General features: G+C 38.1%; 1 protein-coding gene across 4 annotated transcripts in view; it reads left to right on the plus strand.

Annotated features, from left to right (window-relative positions):
- syt7a (synaptotagmin VIIa) overlaps window positions 1-23,989 on the plus strand; it is a 166,770-nt gene that overhangs the window by 105,840 nt on the left and 36,941 nt on the right. For 2 of the 4 annotated variants that reach the window (XR_003674264.1, XM_028449420.1), the window contains exon 1: window positions 14,800-15,940. Coding sequence is in view for 3 of the 4 variants with exons in the window: in XM_028449420.1 (XP_028305221.1) it covers window positions 14,868-15,940 (1,073 nt within the window). In the remaining variant the exon portion in view is untranslated. Of the gene's footprint in view, window positions 1-2,982; window positions 3,063-14,799; window positions 15,941-23,989 lie in introns of those variants that run through there. The other 2 variants (XM_028449422.1, XM_028449423.1) reach the window with 2 other exon arrangements.

The following is a 23,989-nucleotide window of genomic DNA, read 5'->3' on the forward strand; positions in this document are numbered from 1 at the left end:
TCAAGTAAGGGAGCAACTTCAATACTTTTACTTTTACCAGAGTCATTTTTTATTCAAGTATCTGTAGTTTTACCTGAATACTGAAGACTAGCACTTTTGCCACCTCTGCGGAATGATAATAAAGTACATGGAAAACATTATTAAGGATGCCTTCATCCTCACTCGTTAGCAATTGAAGAATGTTGAAATAGATACAGAATAGCTCCACCTAGGGGTGGACTGGGACAAAAATTCTACCTTGGCATTTTCTGTCCAGACCAGCCCACTAATTATCAGACACCATGTAGAAGCTGTTATTAAGTCAGTGATTCCCAACATGTGGCTGTTGTCTTCACTTTAATTATTATTCCCGCAGAAAACCTTAAAAGGGGAAAACTTTTTAACATCTTTTAACCTATTTCCTTTGGCCATTTTACAACTTTCTTTGTCCCATTTTTGCCCCTTTTGACACTTTTTTCTGACTTTAACTTCCTTTTGCCAATAATTATCCCTTTTTCCATATTTTTTGTTCATCTTTGCAAGTTCTTGTTGACAATTTTATCGAATGTTTGTACACTTTTCATCCAAATAAGCTAACTTTTACAGAATAAATACCACTTGTTTCTTTTTTTCCCTGACATTTTGCCTCTTTTTGTTCCACATTTTTGCCCTTTTTCGCTATTGTTTGTCGTATTTTTTCCCATTTAGGCTACCCTTTGCCATTACATACAACCTGACTCCTCTTTATTTGCCCATTTTTACCACTTGTGACTGTTTTTGGCCCATTTTAGTCACTTCTCTTTTTTTGCTACTTTTGCACAATTTTTGGCCACCTGTTCCCATGTCTGCCTCCGCTCACTCGTCAAAAGAAAAAAGTAGCGGACGATGCCTGGTACGCCAGATGGCCGTCCGCCCCTGGCTCCCTCTGGTAAATTCCAACGACCGAAACAAAATCCCATCTAACCTCTCATGCCAGTGCTATGTGATGAATGTCCTGATCAGAATGTAGATGTTGTTGGTTTACACTGACAGTCATGGTCACTTGTGTCCTTTTCAAACTAAATATAAAACTGTCAAAATTTTTCAATTTTGGAATTGAAAATAAAATAAAATTGTTGATTTGCCTAATTCTAACACAAGCTCCAGACCCAGTAGTACCGCAACACATCTATAATCTGTCCGCGGTCTGACATTGAAGAATTGTAAGAGAGCACTTTCTTTTCATGGCTTTTGAGAAGATTAATGTGGAACCAGTGGTGATGCCAAGATTGCACAAAACCATAATTACACCTAAAACCAGCACTGTGGAGATGTTTCTTAAGGCCTCAGCAAACAAGGCTCAAACAGGATACAATTAACCCCCCCCATCCACACACACACACACACACACAGAGACACACCCACCCCCTCCTTGAGCCAACATTGTATTGAAGCCAAACTGAAGCGTGCTAGAAGCTCAGAGTCCCTCCTACAGATAATACGGTTTCCCCTTGGTGTATCATCCCTTTCTGTGATGCATCTGTGGTATTTGAGAGGCGAGGCTGTGAACTGATCCATTCTCGCTTCCACTTATAGCAAAGTGTCGATAGAGATTACCTGCGGCGCGACATGTGTGAGACACCTTTAACTGTAATGAGCTTTTCCACAAGAATGCGCACAGCAGACCCTATACCTTCAAGCCTTAGAACTGCCATTACTTCCCTGGTTATTGCAGGTTATTCTGTGGCTGTGTGAAATCAGGCTCGGGAAGGACTTCGTTTAAAGAGCCAATTGCCATGTACATTTTAGGGTCTTGGCTGTAATCTATCATACACAATTCAATTAAAAAAATAAACATTAATTAAACAACCAAAAATGGAATGGGCTTATCTGAGCCCATCCCCAAACAGCGTTATATTAAAAAAAAAAAAGCATTAGAAACAACTCAATAACAGCATATATTCAACTTATAAACTATTCAACCTATAATATATAACATCTTCTTTTAATATTTATTCTAAATGTACTTTGTTCAAAAATATGAACCCCTCTGAAATTATATGTCCTTTTTCTTAGTTTAAAAAGTGAAATAATACCCAAATTCTGTAACACTTTTAACCTTACTAAATCCAAAAGTTTTATTGTTCTAGATTTTTTAAACAGTTTGTTAGCAGATGTCCAGAATTCCATTTTATGTATTATTCTTAATGATCTCTTTTGTAATTTGATTAATCTACATATGTTTTACATGTCTTACCTGAGCTTTCTGAGCAATAGGCCATGTAAGGTAATATAAGAGATGACTCGCTATTTAATATACTTTTTGTTCTATGTAGAATGCCAGTTGTGTTAGATATTTATTATGTTCTATGTGTGGCTTCCAGCAAAGCTCGTGATCTATGATGACGCCCAAGAACTTGGTCTCATAGACCCGATCAATTTCTGTTCCATTCAGACCCAATTTCCAGAACAAATCCATTTTGGGTTTTTTTTTCAATTTCAAGAAAGTTTGGTTTTCTTAAACCATTTTTCTAACTTTGTCAATTCATTTTCTACTAATCAAGTTAAGTTATTAATATCTTGTCCAGAACAAAATATGTTTGTGTCGTCAGCAAACATCATTAATTAAAAAAATTGGTACACTTTGCAAATATAATTTACATATATTATAAACAGCTTAGGCCCCAAAACTGAGCCTTTTTGGAATTCCACAAGAAAATATTTTTGTTTTTGTTTTTGTACCACTTATTTATTTATTTCTACATACTGAACTCTATTGTTTAAATGGCTAGATATCCATCTTTGCGCTAAATCTCTTATGATAATCATTGTGAGAAAATTATCTTCAAGCAGATTGGCTTTGACTTTGATTAATATGATCAGTAGACCACGAGGTAAAGGACTGATAGCATAGCGTTCCTGAGATAATGGGAAAGGCTTTTACAATAGAAATTAGTCCAGCAAATACAGATCTATTTCACACGTTGAAGCTCATTTTTATTTTTTCTGCCTGTTTGGTTGAAGGGGAAGAGGAATAAGCCAGGATTGGAAACAGCAGACACTCCTGACTCAGCACGTGGGCGAGGGGAGAAGAAAGCCATCAAGTAGGTGCTTGGTAACTGGTTGCTATTCAACTGTGTTTGGTTCAGTTTCAAGTTACTCATTATAAACACAGAACCAATGAGGTTCTGCACAATGACATAAAGATAAAGCTGAAAATCCACTGCAGATTGGTTCATTGTTAGGTTTCATATTAAAGGTTGTTTCTTTGGTTGCTTCCGATGCTGCAGGTTGGTGTGAAACTGACTTTTTTTTTTTTTCTAAATGTTTGGAGTTTAACCACGTGTCCTAACATTTCTTCCAGGGCTTATACTTAGATTAAAGCATTTAGCAGTTTTGATAAGTCGAGGTCATCAGTCAGCACCAGAAAATGTGACATTTATATTGTTAAGCATACTTAATTCATTCTTTAACATGATGATGTGTGGCTTGGCCTTTCTGCAGATGTTTCCGGTGTTTTTAATGTTAAACAGTGGTTTTAAATGCTCTCTGACTGTGTGAAGGTCACGGAATGTTGGGGTTCTCCTGTTTTCTAATTTCTCTCCCTTTCTCACTGGTTTTGGCTTTGTTTGGGCATCTCAGCTTCAGATTTCCTCTCTTTGTGCGTTGCCTTTTCTCTGTCCCTGTGTCCACAGCTCTAACCACTGCCGTGCTTGACTTCAGTGACTCCCTCCGATCACCTTTTTCCTCCTCTTCTTTGACCTGCCCGTGATACTTTACTCTCTGCCTCATGTCTCATGCCTTCACTGCTTTCTTACTGCTCACATCGTGGACGGGGGCCCAGACTTCTTAATGTTTACTCAAATGTCTCTCATCAGCGGTGCCATGCTCGATGAACAGAATGTAATCACATGCTGTGTGTATTCATCAAATTATGCCTCTCTTCCTGCTATCTATCTCTTGGTTGTATCTCTGCCTCAGTGCATTGCTTTTTGAAGAGCTTTTGTAAATGCCTCCCCCTCCCCCCGGGCTGACTTTTTATTTTTAAATTAAAACGCTATTGTGACTTGTCTGCTTGAGGCAGAAAAATAGGCATTCATCTCATCTTTTTGGAACTCCCACTGGATGCAGCTGTGAGAACATCCCCTCGTCCTCATACCAAGCCTGTGCCCGTGGGTTTGGTCCATAGTAATGCTCCTCTGACTTGTGTCTCTCTCGTTGGCCGCAGTGATCTAGACAGAGACTTTTGGAATAACAATGACAGCAGCTCAGTGCAGCAGAAGTGGAGCTCCTACCCTCCCAAGGAGTTCGTACTAAACATTTCCCCCTATGCCCCCTATGGAGATCCTCGCCTCACACTCAAGTGAGTCTTGGTCCATGGCTGGTAAGAGACCCCCCCCCTCACCTTACCCCACCTCCATGAGCAGGGCTGTAATGAGGCAGGGGCTGAGCAACACTTCAGCTTCTCTCCCCCCCACCAAACCTCCCCACCCCACCCCCTCGCCCCCGCACCCTCAGTGCGCGAACATTTCATCTTCCAGATGGTTATTCACCACCCCTAGCCATTAAATCAAATTGGATGTGGGTTTCATAATGCCCACAAATATAATTGTGATTTTCTGGCTGCATTTTGACATGAAGAATATTTATCTTAAGGCTTTAAAGAATAAAATAAAATACTCCATGAATGGCATAGCATTGCAGTGTGTACACAGTACACATTTATCGACTCTTCTTTTTTCAGCATTTCCATAATGTTTACCCTGAGAGCATCTTTGTCACCAAAAGTGACATTTTGGTTGTTTTTATTTGTTTGCCTCTCAATTATCCAGTCATTTTTAAGGCAAGTTTCCATTTTGATTTGCTTAATTCCAAAGTCCTGTGTATTGGAAGTCTATAGAAAAGGAGAAATAATACTGCCACTTTGTAACCTTGTGACCAAATTTGCCCCATTGACTCCCATTTTAAATCACATATTTTTTATATACTGTAATCATGACATTTTATGATGCTTTTTCAATTAATACCTAATAGATCAAAGCATCTACCTTCAAAATAAAGGAAAATATGTTTTAGGTGTAATGACCCCCTACCAACCAGAGACCATTGCATAAAGTTGTAGGTAAATTTCAGTGAAGGCCTGGATTTTTAATCTGGAAAAATATACACGCACAAGTATTCATTTTTTTTCAAAACTGTCCTTGTGCTAAAAATAATTAAAATCAATTCTGCTGTAATATTTTCATCAAAAATATGTCAGTTTGGCCCTCATTCATTTTTGGAATTACTGCATATTTAGTGGTTTTCCTGCTGAAAAAATTAGATGTTCTTGTGATAAAAAGTCCATACAAACATAAAAAGGGTTTAAAAATTATAATTATAATAAATGTTATATCTATGGATACGTCTGAAGTAGTTGAAAAGATGGAAGCAAAAATAAAATTAATGGAGTACATTTTTATTGCACTTTTATGAGACGGGCTGTTTGTGTTCATAATGTGTACAAGTGCATGTAAATGTAAGAGTGTACAATAGTTAATAGTAATAACTATAAAAAACAAAAGCAACTCCTCCAATGGTAGCACCCTGGGGGGCACCAATGATTACTGATGATTACTGATGAATGCCATACACTCACATCGGTGCTGCCCTGTGATTCCGTCCTAAGGATAATTTCCGCTGCTTCTCTCCACATCTTGTCACCTTTAAATGAACACGGAGGGAAGTGTTCAGACGCCCCCTCACTCCCTACAGCCCTGCAGCTTTCACACTAATGGCTCCTGATCTCTAACCTCTCACCTCTCTCCCATGGAGTGTAACCATGGAGACGGACAACCCTCGTATTTCCTCTCCCAATGAGACGTGTTTTCTTTAACCCGCCTCCTCCTCTGTTCGTATCTCTCCTGTCCTTTATGTCTGTTGTTTTTGTTGTTGTTGTTGTGGTTGTTGTTGTGGAGGGTTGACCGTTACACCAGGTTGCAGTGCTCACCTTTAGTCTTGCATCCATCTGTGGCTTCTCTCTGACTCCCATCAGCATTAACGTATCTAACATGTTTTGCTCTAACATTAAATTGCTTGAAATCGCATCTGAAGATATAAGCTAATGTTTTTTGTTTCTGTTGCAATACGGTATTTTTTCTCACCCGGAATTGAATTGATTCTAATAAAGCACCAGCAAAGTCCCGCCAGTATCGTCCTCTGGGTCCTGGGAAGATGCTAAGCTGAGACATCCCTCTGCAGTCTAGTGTCGAGTAGAAATGAGCAATTATTAGAGAGTCTATTGGAGCCTTGTTGTGGAATAAATGTTCTGTACCTGATGTGGGTGTAATGCATTGTGCAGAGCAGCGGTTAACGAAGTGTTGTTCATGTGTGGATGAGCAGTGCAAAATATCCCTCATCCTGTCAGGGTGGTGTGGGTGCATCTATAGTGAAAAGCTATTTGTATGTATGTAAGCCCCCCCCCCCCCCCCCCCCAACCCCAAAGAGAAGTAACACAGGGGCAGTGTGTGGTACAGTGGAAATCTCTCTACAATATGGGAATCAACCTAAATCTTACCTAAGCGAGACTAACCTAAACACAAAACCTAACCTACACTAACTCAGAGCCCTAAACCTTTCCCTATAGCTCAGCGTCAACATGGCCTCCCGATGTGAATTGTGTGAATAATTGCCTGGAGAAAGGAGGCATCAATGTGTTTATGAACACAGCAGCAGAGAGATGGATTTATGTCTGAAAAACGCTGCTTTGACTGCAGCGTTTGTGTCATGGCTTCATTCATCGAGGAGCCTGAGGGGCGCGGGGGGGTCATTTGTTGTTAACCTTTTATCAGACAAGTGGCTGCACTTGGCCACTTCAGTAGATTTAGAAAAAAAATCATTGAGACGAGCCTTATTTAATATGACAAATATAAAGATAGAAAAATAGGAGGCAAAAATTGACTTTACTTTTCAGTTTTTCTGCTTCAGTTTCTCCACTTTCTGCTGCAGTGTCGAACCCCGACTCATCAAGGTTATACATATACTCTGATATCAAACCACACAAATAAGGATGGAAAAACATTGACTTTAATTATTACAAGCACAGTTACTAACTCAAGTGGAACATTTCCAGTACATTTCCATGGGAACTTAAGCTTGGGAATATCCAAAGGTAGAACATTTTCATATGAGGAATTAACTGAAAATACGTAACTGTGCCATATACAAACAAATATAAGCATGCCTTCAAAATAATACAATTAAATAACACAACATTTCAACAAATATATTTTTACAATTATTCAAGTCTTGCAAACATCAAAAATGTGGTTTCCACTCAACACCTTTAATAACCTAAAATCTAAGTGGCCAAAAACATTGGCACTGATACCAAACAGTGCAGTGTTTGTCAAAATATTTTATTTAACAAAAAAACTCCATTACAAATTTTCACAAAATAAAAGCGATATTTCTAAATGTCGACAAAGTATGATTGCGCTTTGAACGTGTTGCCATTGAACGTTGTTTTAAAGCCTTGTAACTCCTGTAAAATCTCATCCCGCGAGACTTCTCTGCAGGAAGACGGACGCTCCAAACCTCCATATAACACTCTGTATTCCTTTGTTGTTTCACGTCTAATGTGGCACGAATAATTTTAAAGTATAATGCAAAGAAATGTCTGGGTCTCCTCTTCTGTCCACACGTACCGTGCCATGTTTTCTCATAGAGAAGTGGTCATGTGACCAGGTACGTCACATTCTGTGACGTGTATCTGCAGAAAAAGTGTTTCCATAGCGCTTTTGTGACACATTTCAATATGGACACGTCTGAAAAACCTCCTCATGAAAGCGTAAAATCTTAAAATTTATTGCGCTATTTGGATTTTGTGCATTTTCAAAGGTAATGGAAATGCAACTACAGTTAAGTAAAATAGTCCTGTTCAAAACCATTTTATGCAACAGCCTCTCCTTGAGTGTACTTGCATGAAATCTGGTTGTTTAAGTCAAGATGATGTTAAAATATTTAATCCCAACTATATTTAATATCCTTGTTATGGCTCAACCTTCAGTTCTAAAAGTTTTCTGTCAATTCTCATGATTGCCCCTTATTAATTCCCTATGAAAGTATCCATTTAAATGTAAACCCTTAGTCTGTAAGAAGGACAGAGTACATAATAAGTGTTGTTTCCAAGACGTTGTTTGTCACTATCTTCTGTAGAGTTCACGGGAGTTACAAGGCTCCAAAACAACCTTGAATGGAAACACGTTCAAAATGCAATTATATTTTGTCGACATTATGGAATTTTGCTTTTATTTTGCGAAAATCTGTAATGGAAACCCAGCTAATGTGAGGATTGGATAAAGCGATAAAATAATTTAAAAAAAATCACCAAATAGTATGTCCAGCAGATGGTCAAATCATTTCCTGTTTGTGATCCACAGCTTTAATGTCTGATATGACAGCATGTCTCATTTATCATATGAGCTCCCTACTCTGGGCCATGTCGAGGATTTATTGGATTCAAGCTTCAATTCTGTCATTTTTCAGCCGTGACTTGGTTCTACTACACATGTCAACAGTCGTCCCACGGTCTCTGGAAAGTGGTTCTAGTCAATCTCTCCAGGATTTCACAACCAATGTCTGAGATTGTTGTGGCCTAAAATGCCTGATTTGGGGGCAGGTTTTAAAAAAAAAAACTGTGGCAAAAGTTGCAGCATTTTGAGGCTTTATTATTTTTCTATAACTTTGCCTAAACTGGTCAAATTTCCAAAAAACAAAATTACCTTTGAATTATTTCACAACAATACAGAAAAGAGCTCAGATTCACAATATTTTAACCTGATTATTTCCATCACATTATTTAAAGGTTTCCAGCGCAGATATTCTTACAAAGAGAATCAGTTTGTTTAAGTTTTTGAAACAAAAACAAAAACATCCTCAAATAAATAAATAATAATTTTCCTGTGAGAATCTCATTATTGCACTCATGACTTTGCTGCAGAAGAGTCTCATGCGTTCAGCACTTTATACAAGTGTGTGTGGAGATACCACCAGGGGGCGCAAGCACCAATGATATTTGCCACTTCTGCCATTTTAGACGGTACCTGTACTGACGCTCTATCAAAGATCATATATCATATATAATAGTAGAGGTTTAATCAGGTTATTTTCTCTGATAGTCCTTCTAGAGCAGCAGGAGATCATTAAACGATTGCGTTCGTGAGGCAAATTTTGCGCTATTTGGCTCGAAAGAGTCAGTTTGGCTGTTGTGACACAGTCTGTAACCAGACTAAATGGTGACTGGTCGCACTGGGGGACTCCTGGAGGCTGCCGGCTTTGGAAGTTTGTGTGGCTCACCCAAAGCGGACGGACTTCAGCCACGTTGTGCCACAGAAATTGAGCGTAATCTTTAGTCACATTGGTTAAAACTGTGATTGGACAGAATTGCAGGGCCACGCAGAATCCGCGGGGAGTGAATTTGCATTAATAGTTGCGATCGCAACATCGCAAATTCCTGGAAGGTCTGTACTAGTGAGCTAACGAGCTGTTTATCTGAGAGATTATATTTATTCTGTATTATGTACTCTGATGTACGTAGACAGTAATTTATATTACGATATCACTTCAGCTCATTGTCAAATTCACTCATAGGAAGTAGACCAATGATTTACAGCCTCAGGGATTTATGGCTACTTTTATTAAAGAGTAAAGACGTTCGACCTTGTCCTGGGACCAGTAAACCTGTAAACCAGCCTCACGTCCCCCGCGTTGACCGCTGCTTTCACTGTGTCATTTGTGCCGTGGTTTTGATTGATGGCCTCTCCTTATGCATTGTCAGGTCGGAGTTAAATGCAAAAGGTGATCTTCAGAGAAAGCCCCTCCCCCTCCTCCTGATCCCTGCACACAGTAACCAGACAGAGATGCAGCAGAGCCATGCATGGTAATCAAATGTATTCATGTCACCAGAGGGCACTGATGTTCTTTATTTTTGACCGGCTCTCCTCTCAGTGCAAACATGACATTTTAAAACCCAAAGCAGCTGAGAAAGAAAGCATGAGTTGACAATTACAACACATGCAGAGCTTTTCCGTAAAGTGTGGCTGGAGGGAAATATGATTAGTTTGTCATCATTTTACCTCCTGTGTCACACAGTGAATAACTGTGTGACACAACACAGTTATTTCAATCTACCTGTCACTGACAGGTAGATTGAAAAATAGTCACATGAACTCTGTACAATCTGTATTGTAAAAAAGTTTAGATGCAACATATTATAAACTCTTTAATACAACAACAAAAACTTTAAGATTGTTTGCTATAAATCAAAATCAGAATTTGATCCACACTCATAGGCGTTCCTAGCTAAAGGCATGATGATATATAATTGCATATGGCCCCATGAGCCCCTAGGGGGCCCTAAAGCTGAGTCATCAGCTTCAACTGAGGTGAATAAAATCTACACATTATTATCCCTAATTTGGCTAAAAATAAATGTAGGAAATAATAAGAAAATTCATAAACTTTAGCTAGTGTTTTTGAGATGTATTTCAAGATCAGTGGAACCCAAAGTCCTGCAGTGCATGACATCAGCCAACTGGTGTTTTGGGAATAAATGACCAGCAGTGCCGTCATTCAGCAGTTTGTGAGTGAGCCGGCGGGGTTGTTGATTGATGACGTATCTGTAAACGGACTTCACTTTAGTCTCACCATGCTTTACACTGTGAGTCACATTTACCTTCTAATAATAATATAATAATAATAGTAAAATAGGTAACCTTTCTTGCTGGGAGTGAATGAAGGCGCACATCAGGCTTTGCTGTCGTTTATCTGAGTATTAAACAGGCTGTGGAAAATATTGTGTAACAGTAGTATTTTCCCTCTCTTCCTTAATTCACTTCCCACTCTCACACACACACACACACACATGCGTGAATACGTCAACTATTAAGCAACCTGCGTGTCTATGTTAATTCAATTATCTCCACAGTTAAATCATCTCCGTCTTACATGTTTCTCTTGCTCTAATAATTTTAAAATGATTTATTTTCCTGTTACTGGTGATAAAAGCCACAGTTTTGTGATCACACTGAGGGGTCTCATTTTAATATGATTTACACATGTAAACGTGAGCGTGGACAGTCGTTTCTATAACTACTCCTCTGTTTGACACATATTCTACACTAATCCTGACGTTCATATTAAGATCAGGAAGAATCTGGATTTCCTAGTCCAAGCACATGTCACAGTAGGTTTTGTCCAGTCTTGCTCATATGGCCTATACTAGTGTTTCCCAAACTGGGGTACGTGAACACCTCCAGAGGGACACAAAAACATTACAGATTTTTATTTTTATTATTTTTTACATGCACACATACTTTTCTCCTCATCCATCAATAATAAATTGTGCCACAACTCTTTAAAATTCACCAAAAGGTGAAGTTCAACAGAAATAATTGAATAAAAAGGCCTAAATTCGAGGTTTATGTTGGACGAGACACAGGGAAGAGTTTAGATGAGCCTGCAAACACAAATGGATCATTTAAAACATGAGCTAAGGGATACTTGTGATAAGAAATAAAGGCTAAGGGGTACATGGGGCAATAAAGGTTTGGAAACAGTGGCCTATAGACCCATTTCATTGTGGACAAACGTGACTGACGTGCACGCGTATACTTGGTGCAGAAACCATGTTGTTTACATATGTGACGCTTGAAAAATTGAAAAACTGTAAAATTTGTCCTAAAGGAAGCATTTAAAGGCTAAAATAGAAGGGGTCCAAGAACAGAGCCCTGAGGAACCCCACAAGACGCAACTCTTTAAATTAACAGTGCAACACCATGGCATTGTGTTGTTTTTAGAAGAAAAGAAGAGTGCCTCAATCTCGTGCCGATGCTAGTACAATGTAGTTCTCCGGTTGTTTTGCATTGAGTATGCATACGTCACATGAAATGGGTCTATACAATCAGTTCCTATTGGCTGAAAAGGTTGCTAACCATCCATTAAATACATCATGTATTAATCACATCAAAACCTAATCTGACCAGCAGCATAATTTGGTAAAAAGAAATGATAGCAAAGACTATTCCCTACATAGTTATGTAGTTCTTATCTGAATGCTTTGCCCTTGGACAGATTCTCTTCAGGTATTGATTTGGCTCTAATTGATCAAAGCAGATTCCATGAATAGCCTTATTTAGTATTGTTCCCTCATGGAAGCAAAATCAGACCAAAACAAATAGTCTGTGCACTGTTGCCTCCATTGAGGGCAGATGGATTTTTTTCTCCCAGGCCCAGAGGAGCGACTGGTCGCTGGTTTTCCACCCTCCACAGGCTCCGTGTAAATTCCTCTCCTCTTCCTCCTCCTTTTCCCACTTCCCGTCTTTTCTTCCACTCTAGAATCCAGCTCCTTTTCATCCTCCTGTCTTTCACTCAGGCAACCAGGCTTGCTCGTCCCTATACACCCTCTGCTGATTGGCCTCACCTCTTTTGCCTTGTGGTTGATCACTGTACTCTTTGTGTGTTTAAGTGCATCTTCCTCACACTCTGGTCTTTTTTTCCTTTGTCTGCGGTGGGATCTCCATGCGCACATCTCTTTCTTTTAGTGGGGCAGTGTCAGGGGGTCAGAAGGGGGCGGCGACTGGGCATGGGGATGCTGGGGGGGGTCCTTATCGCAGTGACAGCGTGAAGAGTATGGTGACAGAAGGAGCAAAGGCTGGGAGGTGGCAGACGGTGCAGGGCCACATGCACTCTGGAGGACTGAGACCCAACAGGTGAGTAAAGAACTGCCGTGAAAAGTCAGTGCTTTGAGTATCTGAACCATGTGACACTGTGAGCTGCAGCTGTGTGCAGATAAATAAAGCCAGTGTGGGTAAAGCAGCAGGTCCACATCAGCCGGCATATAGAAGTAATTCAGCATGTGGCACCAAAACAAGGTGTGAAATGTGCTTTCTCATCAGGAGAAGACAACAATAGCTGCTCAAGCTGTTTCCAAAGCCTCCAGCTGACACGTGCTATAGTGCCCTGGAAGAATCTGCAGGAAAGCATGTTTTATTTATATGAGGAACTGCACCTGCAAGTATAATAATAATTTAAAAAAGGAAACACAGAAATATTTTCTCTTTCAAATACAAATGGGGTCATTATTGTAACAAAACTATTTTTGTGTGCGTAATACAATCCGTGGTGTGTCTGTACCTTGATCCGATTGTAGGGTCTGCTACCTGGTACCACCTGGTGGTTTCTAGCGGTATTAAAGGAGTTACAAGTTTAAAAGTTACAGATCGCGTTCGTCAAATGTGTTCCAAAAGTCCCGTGCGGAGAGACAACCAATAGAGTGTCCCGGTTCGGTGACACATGCATACAGACGTTAATACAGACATGGATTACACACAGACAACTTAATTTACAAATCCTAATTCTACACACACAGATAAAGGTGCAGACACACAGATTGTATTACGCACACACAAATAATAATGGCCCCATAAATACGTTTGGATTTTTATGCTTCACGCGCGGCCAGCGTTCCTTCCTCCATTCAATGACATACAACATAGCATGTATTTCTCTAAGTCTATTTTTAACTGAGCTATTATGAGTGTGTTGTGAACAAGGTGATAGATTTTGGATTGGTTGCGATGTTATCACCTTCTTTTAACACTACAGTATATCTCAGCCTCATCACTCCCTCGCTCCTTGGTCCCGCCTCTCCTCTCCTCTCCTCTCCTCCTCTCATCTTTCTTTTTGCCCCCGTCTGTAATTGGATTCTATTTCCAGACTGCTATAAGTGTCTTCGTCTCTTGTGTTTGCGTCTCTCGCCCCATTTTCTGTCTCTCCTCCATCGTCAGCCTTTGCTCTTATCGCTCCCATCGCCTTCTCCCTGTCGCTGTGTAAAGCCAACCCTCTAATTCTCCTCTTTCATTTCCCCCTTTGCCAACTGTTTCACTTCCACTAACTGGTAGATGTTTTAACCGTTAGACTAAAATACGAATATATCTATAAGTAGAAGTACTCTGACTTGGTTGAAATACTGAAATACAAGTACAAGTAAGTCATACATAAAATACTCAAGTGAAAAGTTGCTCACTTAAATAGTACTTGAATTAAAAGTTACTGGTTACTTTCACCCCCATGTTTATTGTTGGTAATAAATCTTGGTACGGTTCCCTTGCATACAGTAAACATCTCATGTATAAACTTAAAAAAGGAAGAGACCAAATCTATCACAATTAATTTATTTTCCACAAAGGTATCGGTACAAAATAAAAGGTTTGTCAAATTGTAAAATATTTAAAAAATAAAATAACACCAATGAATTCAATTCAAAATAAAAATAAAACAATTTCAGGCTCTAAGTATAGATACATGAACTAAAGAAACTGAGAAAATAACCAACTTTTAATGCTGTTTTGGCACCGTTTACGTTTAATCTGATTGGTCGGCTATGATGTGATGCATTTGATTGTTGTCTGGTCATTTCACTTTTTGTGGTTTCAAAGTGTCTGTCGTCATTTTAAAACTAAGAATAATTATTTACTCAGTAACAAATGGGTGTAGAAATGTAACTAATTACTTTACTTATTTTAAAATGTACTTAAGTACAAGTAAAATTTCTGATTTTGAAATGTACTCAAAAAAGTATCCATAAAATCAACTCAGTTACAGTAACATGAATACTTCTACCTCTGGGAAAGACTAAAATTAAGTTTAAAACAAGGCAAGTGATGGAATCCAAATATTTAGAATGATGTTAGGACATTAATACAAAAACAGTGTGGCGAATCTGAATGGAGGAGTAAGAAATGAGAAGCTGACACTCTAACTCTCTTGGCTGTTTTCCAATCCCAAGAGATGCAGCACGTATTTAAAAGACCAAAATGAAAAGAGAGAGAGAGTCAGACATGAAGAAACCTGACTGACAAGTAGGAAACATGGAGATTTCTTCTCAGACCAAAAACACCTCATCAGGAAGGCCTTCGAGCAGCAGAACCCCCAGTCGCTACAACCCTCGTCGCTCCACGCCCGCGCCGACGGTTTATCTGCGACCTTTGCCATCCAGGAACGCACCTTCACGCAAACAGCCACACAGGACTCACACACGTCTGACGCACACGGCCAGCTCACAGTCGGCACGTTTCAGTGCGCCACAGAAACGCGAGCATCACGCGACACACAGCGAGGAGCACGCAGCACACAGCGAGCGGCACTCGCGCTGCACCTTCTACTGCTACTTCTGCTACTGCTGCTACTGCTGCTGCCTCACGCTCCTCGTTCTCTCCCTCCTCCTCCTCCTCCCACCACCTCCCAGCAACCTTTCCTCCTCTTTGTCCTCGTTCACCAGTCCTCCATCATCTTTACAATCCTCCGTTCAACAACCATCAACTTCCAATAATTGCTGGTTTCCTCCTGATGCTAACTTGACCTCCTCTCCGTGTCTAATCTCTGATCACTCTCTCCTCCTCACCTCCACCTGCCATGGCTCCTCCTCCTCTGTTTCTCCTTCCTCTGACACTAACTCTGACTCCTTTGCTCCTCTTCATCATGCAGTTGTTTGTGGCGCATGGCCTTCATCACCCTCTCTCTCCTCCAGCTTTGGGGATCCCGTCTTATCCTATGCTTCCACTCTGGAACACCTCCCATCGGGGCCGGCCCGGCCTCGGATGCTGCTACGCCAGCAGAGCCTCCAACAGCCTCTCATCCAGCCGCCGGGCCCCGGGCTCTGCCACCCCCCCACCACGTCCCAGAGCTTGGGACAGTTGCACACAGCACCTGGACAGCCTGGGGGTGCTGGGAAAGGAGAGGGAGGGGGCAGTGGCGGCGAAGGTGGGGGTGGGGGTGCAGGTACACGAGGCGGGTCCCGGCCCGCTCGGGGTAGCCCCGCAGGAGCTGGAGCCTCTCGCTACAGGGGGGGCGGAGCAGGAGGGCGGTCGAGGGCCAATCCGGGCAGCTGGGATTACATGATGGACCAGATCCGGAACCGAGGCCTGGATGTCAAGTCCTTCCTGTGAGTCTCTAAAAATGTTCTTTTCTATCCTTCATTTCAAAGTATTTAGGGTTTGTAATGATGAGTTTTATCCATATTTACTTTAATTGTGGTTCTCACTAACATTCTTTACTTTGTTCCTCTTTCTTATGGATTTCCCTCTGGTTTGCATCTGATTTCCAGGGAAGGATATTACTTCTGTTCAACTAAAAACCTACAGAACGCCTATGTACATGTTTGTGCTGTCATCACTTCTGTATGAGTGTGTGTATGTGAGGCCGATCTGAGCTGTTGTCATATTCTGATAGAACAGTCCTACAGGCAGGGAAGGGTCTGATATTTAGGGCACTAGGTGTTGTGTAAGGGATGGATTATTTTATTTTATTAGATGCACATATTGACTCTATAAATGTTATCTGAATGATTTTAGATTCAAGCTTCAAGATCATTTGAAACACCACAGCTGTAATTATTTGTGTAATGAGCTGTAAATCCATTTATTGATGGACGTCAGCTCGCTCGTATATTGTAGAGCAGTGTAGAACACAGGGTACTTGAAAAAGAGAGAGGAAAATTAACAATGGAATGCATTAAAAATATGGGGTTTATTTTTAGTTAAAAATTATAATCATACTAAATATTATCAGCAACTCACAAAACGACAACAAAGACACAATAAATCAGAGAAAAACACCCACGATCACAACAAAATCCACAAAAATAACAGAGAATTTTTTCACCAAATTAAATGCTCATATTGACTCATGTAAATGTTCTCTTTTTCACAAATTTCCTGAATGATTACAGGTAAGCTTCAAGATCCTTTGAAACCTCTGGCAGCAGTTATTCTTTTTTTTTAATGAGCTGTAAAAAGTGTCACTGATTAGTGGCATCCATCTATTCATGGACGTTAGCTCACTTGTATATTGCAGCGGTTAGCGGTTAGCATAAAGAGTCAATAATAGGCAAACATAGTCATATGTACACCTATTTGACCATCATTTTGGGCCAAAATGCATTTTCTCACTCATATCATTTGAAAGCTTAGAGTCTGTTTTTAAGTGTTTGTCAAATGGGGGTATGCGTACCTAGAACAGACAAACAACAACAAAATGACGCCAAAAACACACGTTCTAAGAGCGAAAAATACTATTACCATCAACACGCAAAATGACAACAATAACACACTAAATGAGAGGAAAAATACACAAAAATAACAGAGAAACACACAAAACAACATAAGAAACAACCAAACGACACCAAAACCACACACTGAGAGAAAATAAGTTAAATAATAACAACAACAACAACAAAGACACACAAAATAAGAGAAAAAATATACTGAATAAGAAAAACAGACAAACAACAACAAAATTACACAAAAAACACACAAAATGAGGATAAAAATGATTTTGATTAGAATGTTCTATTGTTCTAGTCAGACAAAAGGGGCACTGGAGCCAAAAAAACCACTGATATAAGCACAACCATCACAGCAAACACATTTTACTTTGTGAAACTTAGGGAAAAAATGGCAACGTAACCAAGCCATCACTCCTCACCTTTAAAGCGATGCCATGTCTTAATGAATCCATATATTCCATCCATTGTCTCAAAATCTTCCTCAGACATTCAAAAATCCAATGAATCCCAGCATTTAGTCCAAAACACGGTAAAACTGCTGTGGAAAATAAAAATGTAACGTCCTATTCACAAGAAGAAAGCAACTCCGCTCTAATTTCTTCTTACTTTTCTAGCTCTGCGAGGCTGACCGTGTTATTAGAAATCCTCATTTTTAGATGAAATGGCCTCAGAGCTCTACCAGTTTGATCAACACCTCATTTTAGCCAATCTGACACAGTATTACTAAATCACAGGCTATAATGCCCAACTAGCGTCAGCCATTCAGAAAAGACTATACAGTATATACTGTACTTTGTGCTTAGGGAGGGAGCACAAGCAGACATCCAACCCTCTTGCTTTGAGGCATTATGGCATTTATGTCCATTAATAAATGAAAGAGTTATGCACCTATAAACCTGAATTTTTATGACGTAATAGAATTAACGTCATGTGTTTGAAAATGAGGGATGATCAGCGACAGATTGCAGACAGTTGTTCTTTCCTCGTGCTGAGGTAAAACCGTCAAACGTTTCCACTCAAAGCTCATGTGTTCAGTTAAACACTAACATCTGTTTGGAGGGCGTCCAGTCTGTCTGATGCACTGTGTTCATAATATTTACAAGATAACGTCAGGAAAACTCACGTCATATTTCACGTGTTCAGCCTCATCTCGATTGAATGATGGTAAATCTGAGCTGGAATAACTGTTAAAACACACCAGTAGAATAATTAATAAAATAATCCATATTTCATCAGTCTTGGTGGGTAAAAAGTAGGTCTGGGCGATATGGACCAGGATTCATATCTTGATATTTTTTCTCGAAATAGCGATATACGATAGAAATCTCAGTCGTTTTATTTCAAATTAAGTTTGAGCAGAAAAGCAATTATGGGTAAAAATTGCTGATGCAAAATGACACACAGGCTAAAATAATATCACGGTGCTTTAAAAAAAAACAAAAAAAAACTAGCAATTAGCGCACAAAATTAAATTGTGAATGCACAAAATTACAGCAAAAAAATGCACAAAAGAACAACACAAATACTTAATAGAACAACAAAATACACAAAAGGAGAAAAAAATGCACATGGGACCAAAAAAAAAAAAAATACATATAAGAACAAAAAACCTCAACAAACCTCAACAATGGAAATACATAAAATTAAAAATAAACAAAATGACAACAAAAGACACAAAAGGAGAAAAAAAAAACAATGGGACAAAACAAATCCAAGAAAACCATACATACCAAAAAAGTACACAAAACGACTCAGAAAGATGTCCAAAATTACTGAAAAACAAAAAGACATAGGACAACAAAATACACAAAAGGAGAAAAAAAAACACACAATGGGGCATTTAATAAAAACAGCTGCACAATTCGTGCCACTTTTGGCTTCTTCTCCTCTAAGGGACAGCACGTGTGAGTGAGTTCTTGTTTAGAGGAAGGTATGGGTTAGAACGCACTGAGAAATACATCTTTTAATCCAAAATAAGATATATACATATATTCTAATTGTATATATTGTAATTTTTTTCATATCACCAAAATAGAAAACTTGATATATCTTGAATCTCCCTATAGTAAAATGCCACCTCTATTTTAAGCATCATTGTCATTTTAATGCTAATAGCAATTTATTTCTCTGTCGTTTGTGCTGCTGGTGCACCAACATGTGTGTGTGTGTGAACAAACCAGTTCTAAGTGTCACTGTGCATCAGTGCATCACGAGGGTCAAACAGCTGTGTGTAGGTTAGCGTTAACCCTGCAGCATTGATCTTATGTCACCAGCACATTACTTCACTGACATTGGTTCTTCAGAGGTGTGTGTGTGTGTGTGTGCGTGTGTGTGTGTGTGTGCGTGTGCGTGTGCGTGTGTGCGTGTGTGTGGGGGCACAGGAGTCAAACACAGGAGGATGATGAAGGAATGAGGAACAATACTGCTGAGCAGTGTTGGGCGAGTTACTCATACATTTTATATTATTAGTTACAGGCATAAAAATGTAACATATTTGTATTACAATATTACCATCTCCAAAATGTAACACTACTTTAAGCTACTTTTAGCTAATTGCACATTTATGCTTTATGAAGCCATTTTAAAATACTAATCTTATTACATTAATATCATTATACAGTCCCTCCAGGATTTCGAGACCAATTTTTGTGATTGTTGCAATCTAAAACAAACAACACAGAAAAGAGCTCAGATTCACAATAATGAAAAACATATTTTAAAGGTTTCCAGTGCAGAGAATCAGTTTAAGTTTTTAAAACAAACAAAAAAATCCTAAAATAATATTGTTATTAGAATATTGTTCTAATAAACACTCTCATGACTTTTGCTACAAACCCTTTAGCTGCAGAAGAGTCTCATGTGTTCAGCAATTTGTAAATGTGTGCGTGGGGATACCACCTGGGGGCGCAAGCACCGCTGTCCAATAATATTTGCCATTGCTACCGTTTTAGACAGTACCTGTAATGAATCTTTATCAAAGATCATATATAATAGTAGAGGTTTAATCAGGTTATTTCCTTACGGACATTTGCAGTGATTGGACAGAATTTACAGGGCCACACAGAATTTGTGGAGATTGGCTGAATTTGCAGTAATAATTGCAATCGCAAAATCCTGGAGGGTCTGATTATAGATTAAAGCTGCAGTTTGTAACTTTTTTTTGGTGTCATTTGGTCAAAAATCCATAATTATATCCATAATCATATCATATCATATCATATCATATCATATCATATCATATCATATCATATCATCATTGAGCGTATTGTAATCCAAAGTGTTCTCAGTGAACAGTGAATCTCTTCTCTTTCTCCGGGCCCTGTAAATGAGCTTTATAAATCCATTTTATTGACATTTGAATCAGTCATCAGCACTTTAACATATTCTTATTTAACAATGTAAACATAATCAATGCTTTAAAATGTGCAACATTTGTAAAACAATGCCTAATCACAAACACAAACATCCTCTGGGAATACAACATTCATTCAGTCATCATAAAACAAAAGGAATAATAAAATGTAACTGTAAATAATTTTTTTTATGTAATTGAAGTAAGATATAATACTGTATATAAAGTTTGTATAGCTTAAACAAAAAGCTTATGACTAAATAATAGATTAACTTGGGACCCGAGCAGAGCCAAATCGATATTATATCAAAATGCAGTTTCTTCTTCTACGTATGGGGTGCTAATTGTAAAATTGCTCATGCTAAAATAAAAAGCAACCATTTTGCAACATTTAGCAACAAACCATGTTTAAAAATGTATGTGATTTATTTTGTTACTATTGATGAGATTTCCCGTAATATTTGTGAAATTTGTGATTTTTTTTCTCGTAAAAATATGTCAATGTTAAATCTAAATGCTAAATATCATATTTAAATCTAAATGTTTAATCTGAATGTTACATTTCAATATGTATTATACATATAAATCGAAATGCTAAATATTGAATCTAAAAATGTAAATGTTTTTGGTACTTACGTTGAATTTGCATATTAGCTAAATATTTAGTTTCTCCTGTGCCATTTAGATTTATCTTTTAATATTTAGATTTAGATTTAACATTTAGATTCAACATTTAGATTTAACATTTAGAATTTAGATTTAACATTTAGAATTTAGATTTAACATTTCGATTTAACATTTAACATTTATATTTAGATTTAACATTTAGATTTAACATTTAGATTTCGATTTAACATTTAACATTTAGATTTAACATATAGCATTAGATTTAACATTTAACATTTAGATTTAACATTTAGCATTTATGTTGAGATTTAACATTCATATTTAAATGTGATATTTAGATTTAACATTTAGATTTAATATTTAACATTTCACTTTTGGCCCAAACCCAAACCATAAATGCTCGAGGCAAACTGTTACAGTATAAATGGTTGCTCAGGACATACATTACACCAGTTAAATTACACCACTTCAATCCTGATATTCCTGACAATTGTATCAAATGCAAAGAGGAAATTACTTTGTTTCAATGCATGTGGGAATGTCAAACGCTCCAGATGTTCTGGAGTGAGGTAGTTAAACTGATTTCTAAATTGACAAATAGTGTTATTCCAGTGGAAGCAAAATTATGTTTACTCTGTATTTACCCTGAAGGCTTCTCTGCAAATGTAAAGAAATGCAAACATGAATTAATGTCTGTTGCAAGCCAAACGTGCTTGATTGCTTTAAAATGGAAAGATGTTGAGGGACTTAATTGCATTCAGTGGCTTAAGGAAATGTCTTTATTATTATTACTATTATAACTGTTTTTCTTTCTTTGCCAATAATCTTGTATTGCTGAGGGTGGGAGGGAAGGAGGGTTTTTGTGAATTCTTGGTGTTTGTTGTTTGTCGTCCTATTAATGAAAAAATTCAATAAACAAATTGTGGGAAAAAGAAATTAACATTTAGATTTTGATTTAACATTTAGATTTCACATTGACATATTTTTACATTTTTTTTTCTTTTAAATGTGTGTGTTTATTGCTAAATGTTGCAAAAAGTTTGTTATTTTAACACACGCAACTTTACAATTGGCGCCCCATATCTACGCCACAGAAAGGGTTAGAATTAACACTTGTGGCCGTAACACTTTTAAGTATTTTTGTTTTTGTTTTTGTTGGAATATCAGTGGAATTCTTTTAAGTCTCCATGTAAATTACTTTACTGAGATTGTAACCAGTAAAATATTGCTGATTTTTGTTTCAGTAATGCGTTATATTACTGCTTTACTGGAAAGAGGAATATATTACACTAACTCATTACTTTTGTGATGTGTTACCCCCCAACGCTGCTGCTGAGGTGGGCCATTGTTAGCGATAGCATTCGAGCTACTCAGAATACTGTCGATAGTGGTCATCATAGTAAATGGGAAATGAAGATGGTTGTTGTATTTCCTGCTGTAATATCTGGCGTGATTGATAACAGAGCCTCCAGTAATGGATTTGACCCGTTGTTCAAAACGGTTACGTTCCATCCTGGCCATATTCCCTAATTTATCTATCTATGTGAATCATTGCTGTGTGAATGAGTTGATATGAATGTATTCATCCGTTCGGTCTGGACAGACCTTCTGAAACATTGATTTTTATGTTTTCTGCTTTAAAACCTTCAATCTAAGCGTCACATCTTTTTAGTATTGTTCAGTTCTTTAGTATTCTCAAGTCCAATCCTTGGATATATGAGGTGAAGATGGATCTAATGGCTTCTTTTTCTCAAGTAACAGCTTTTTACCATTCCTGCAAAAAGCCCATCACACATATTATTATTATGTTCAAAGTTTAAAGTAACTTTACTTGTAAGAAAAGATACATTTGACTCTGTGAGTGAGTCAACATTGAATAGAAAAGTGAAAACACAAGGTGCGCAGGACTGAAGAGGAAAAAAATGTTAATAAAACAAGTCATCCAAGGAATCATTAAATGCATGAAATTAGATTTAGAAACGTGCATCATTAAGCATAAGTGATGTGAAACAAGAATAAAGTCATAAGATTTTCACGAAGAAAGAATAAATGGAAAAAAATTGACAAGCTAAAAATGTATGCAATAAAAAAATAAAAAAAATAAATAAATACCAAGAACATAAATAACATTCAGTAAATCCTGTTTTATGGCCATTTCATACACTGTGCATTTAGTAGAGATTTTGTATTCCATTCACTTCAATTTCAGTCACAGTACAAATTTGACGTGAATATGGAAGAGATTCTCAGAGAACTAATGACGTAAAGAGAAAGTATCTCTATCTTGGTGCAGTATTAAAAACATTAGTGTTTAAATTTCTAATTCATTAAAGAAACACGTTTAATCTGATTGGTCAGCAATGATGTGATGCATTAGGTTTAATCTGATTGGTCGGCTATGATGTGATGCATTTAATTGTTGTCTGGTCATTTCATTTTTTGTAGTTTCACAATGTCCGTTGATTATTTTAAAACAGAAAATAATAATTTACACAGTAACGGTTTGGTGTAGAAATGTAGTGAATGATTACTTCTTTTAAAACATACTTAAGTACAATTAAAATGACTAATTTATAGTTGTACTCAAAAAAGTACAAGTGCCCATAAAAGCAACGCAGTTACAGTAACGTGAGTAGTTGTAATCCATTACTTTCACCTGTGAGTGTAAGCGACCTGATGGAGGCCAGGAAGCAGGAAGTAAGAGAGGAACAGGTAGAGTGTGAGAGCAGTGACCCAGAATGTTGTCGCTCAAATAGAAACAATTAGTCCACATCTCACTAATGAGGCTTTATTAGATATTAACTGAAGAGGAAGACGCTGAGCGTGTTGGTCAGAGAAGGTGATGGAGATGGAAACAGAGGCAGGTTGAGTAACGGGATACATTAGTGAGTGTGTGTACATCAGGACATGTGGGAGTTCATGTGAATATCACATCCATTAACAATCAT

The sequence above is a fragment of the Gouania willdenowi genome, chromosome 6, assembly GCF_900634775.1.
Source record: "Gouania willdenowi chromosome 6, fGouWil2.1, whole genome shotgun sequence".
Taxonomy (NCBI): Eukaryota; Metazoa; Chordata; class Actinopteri; order Blenniiformes; family Gobiesocidae; genus Gouania; species Gouania willdenowi.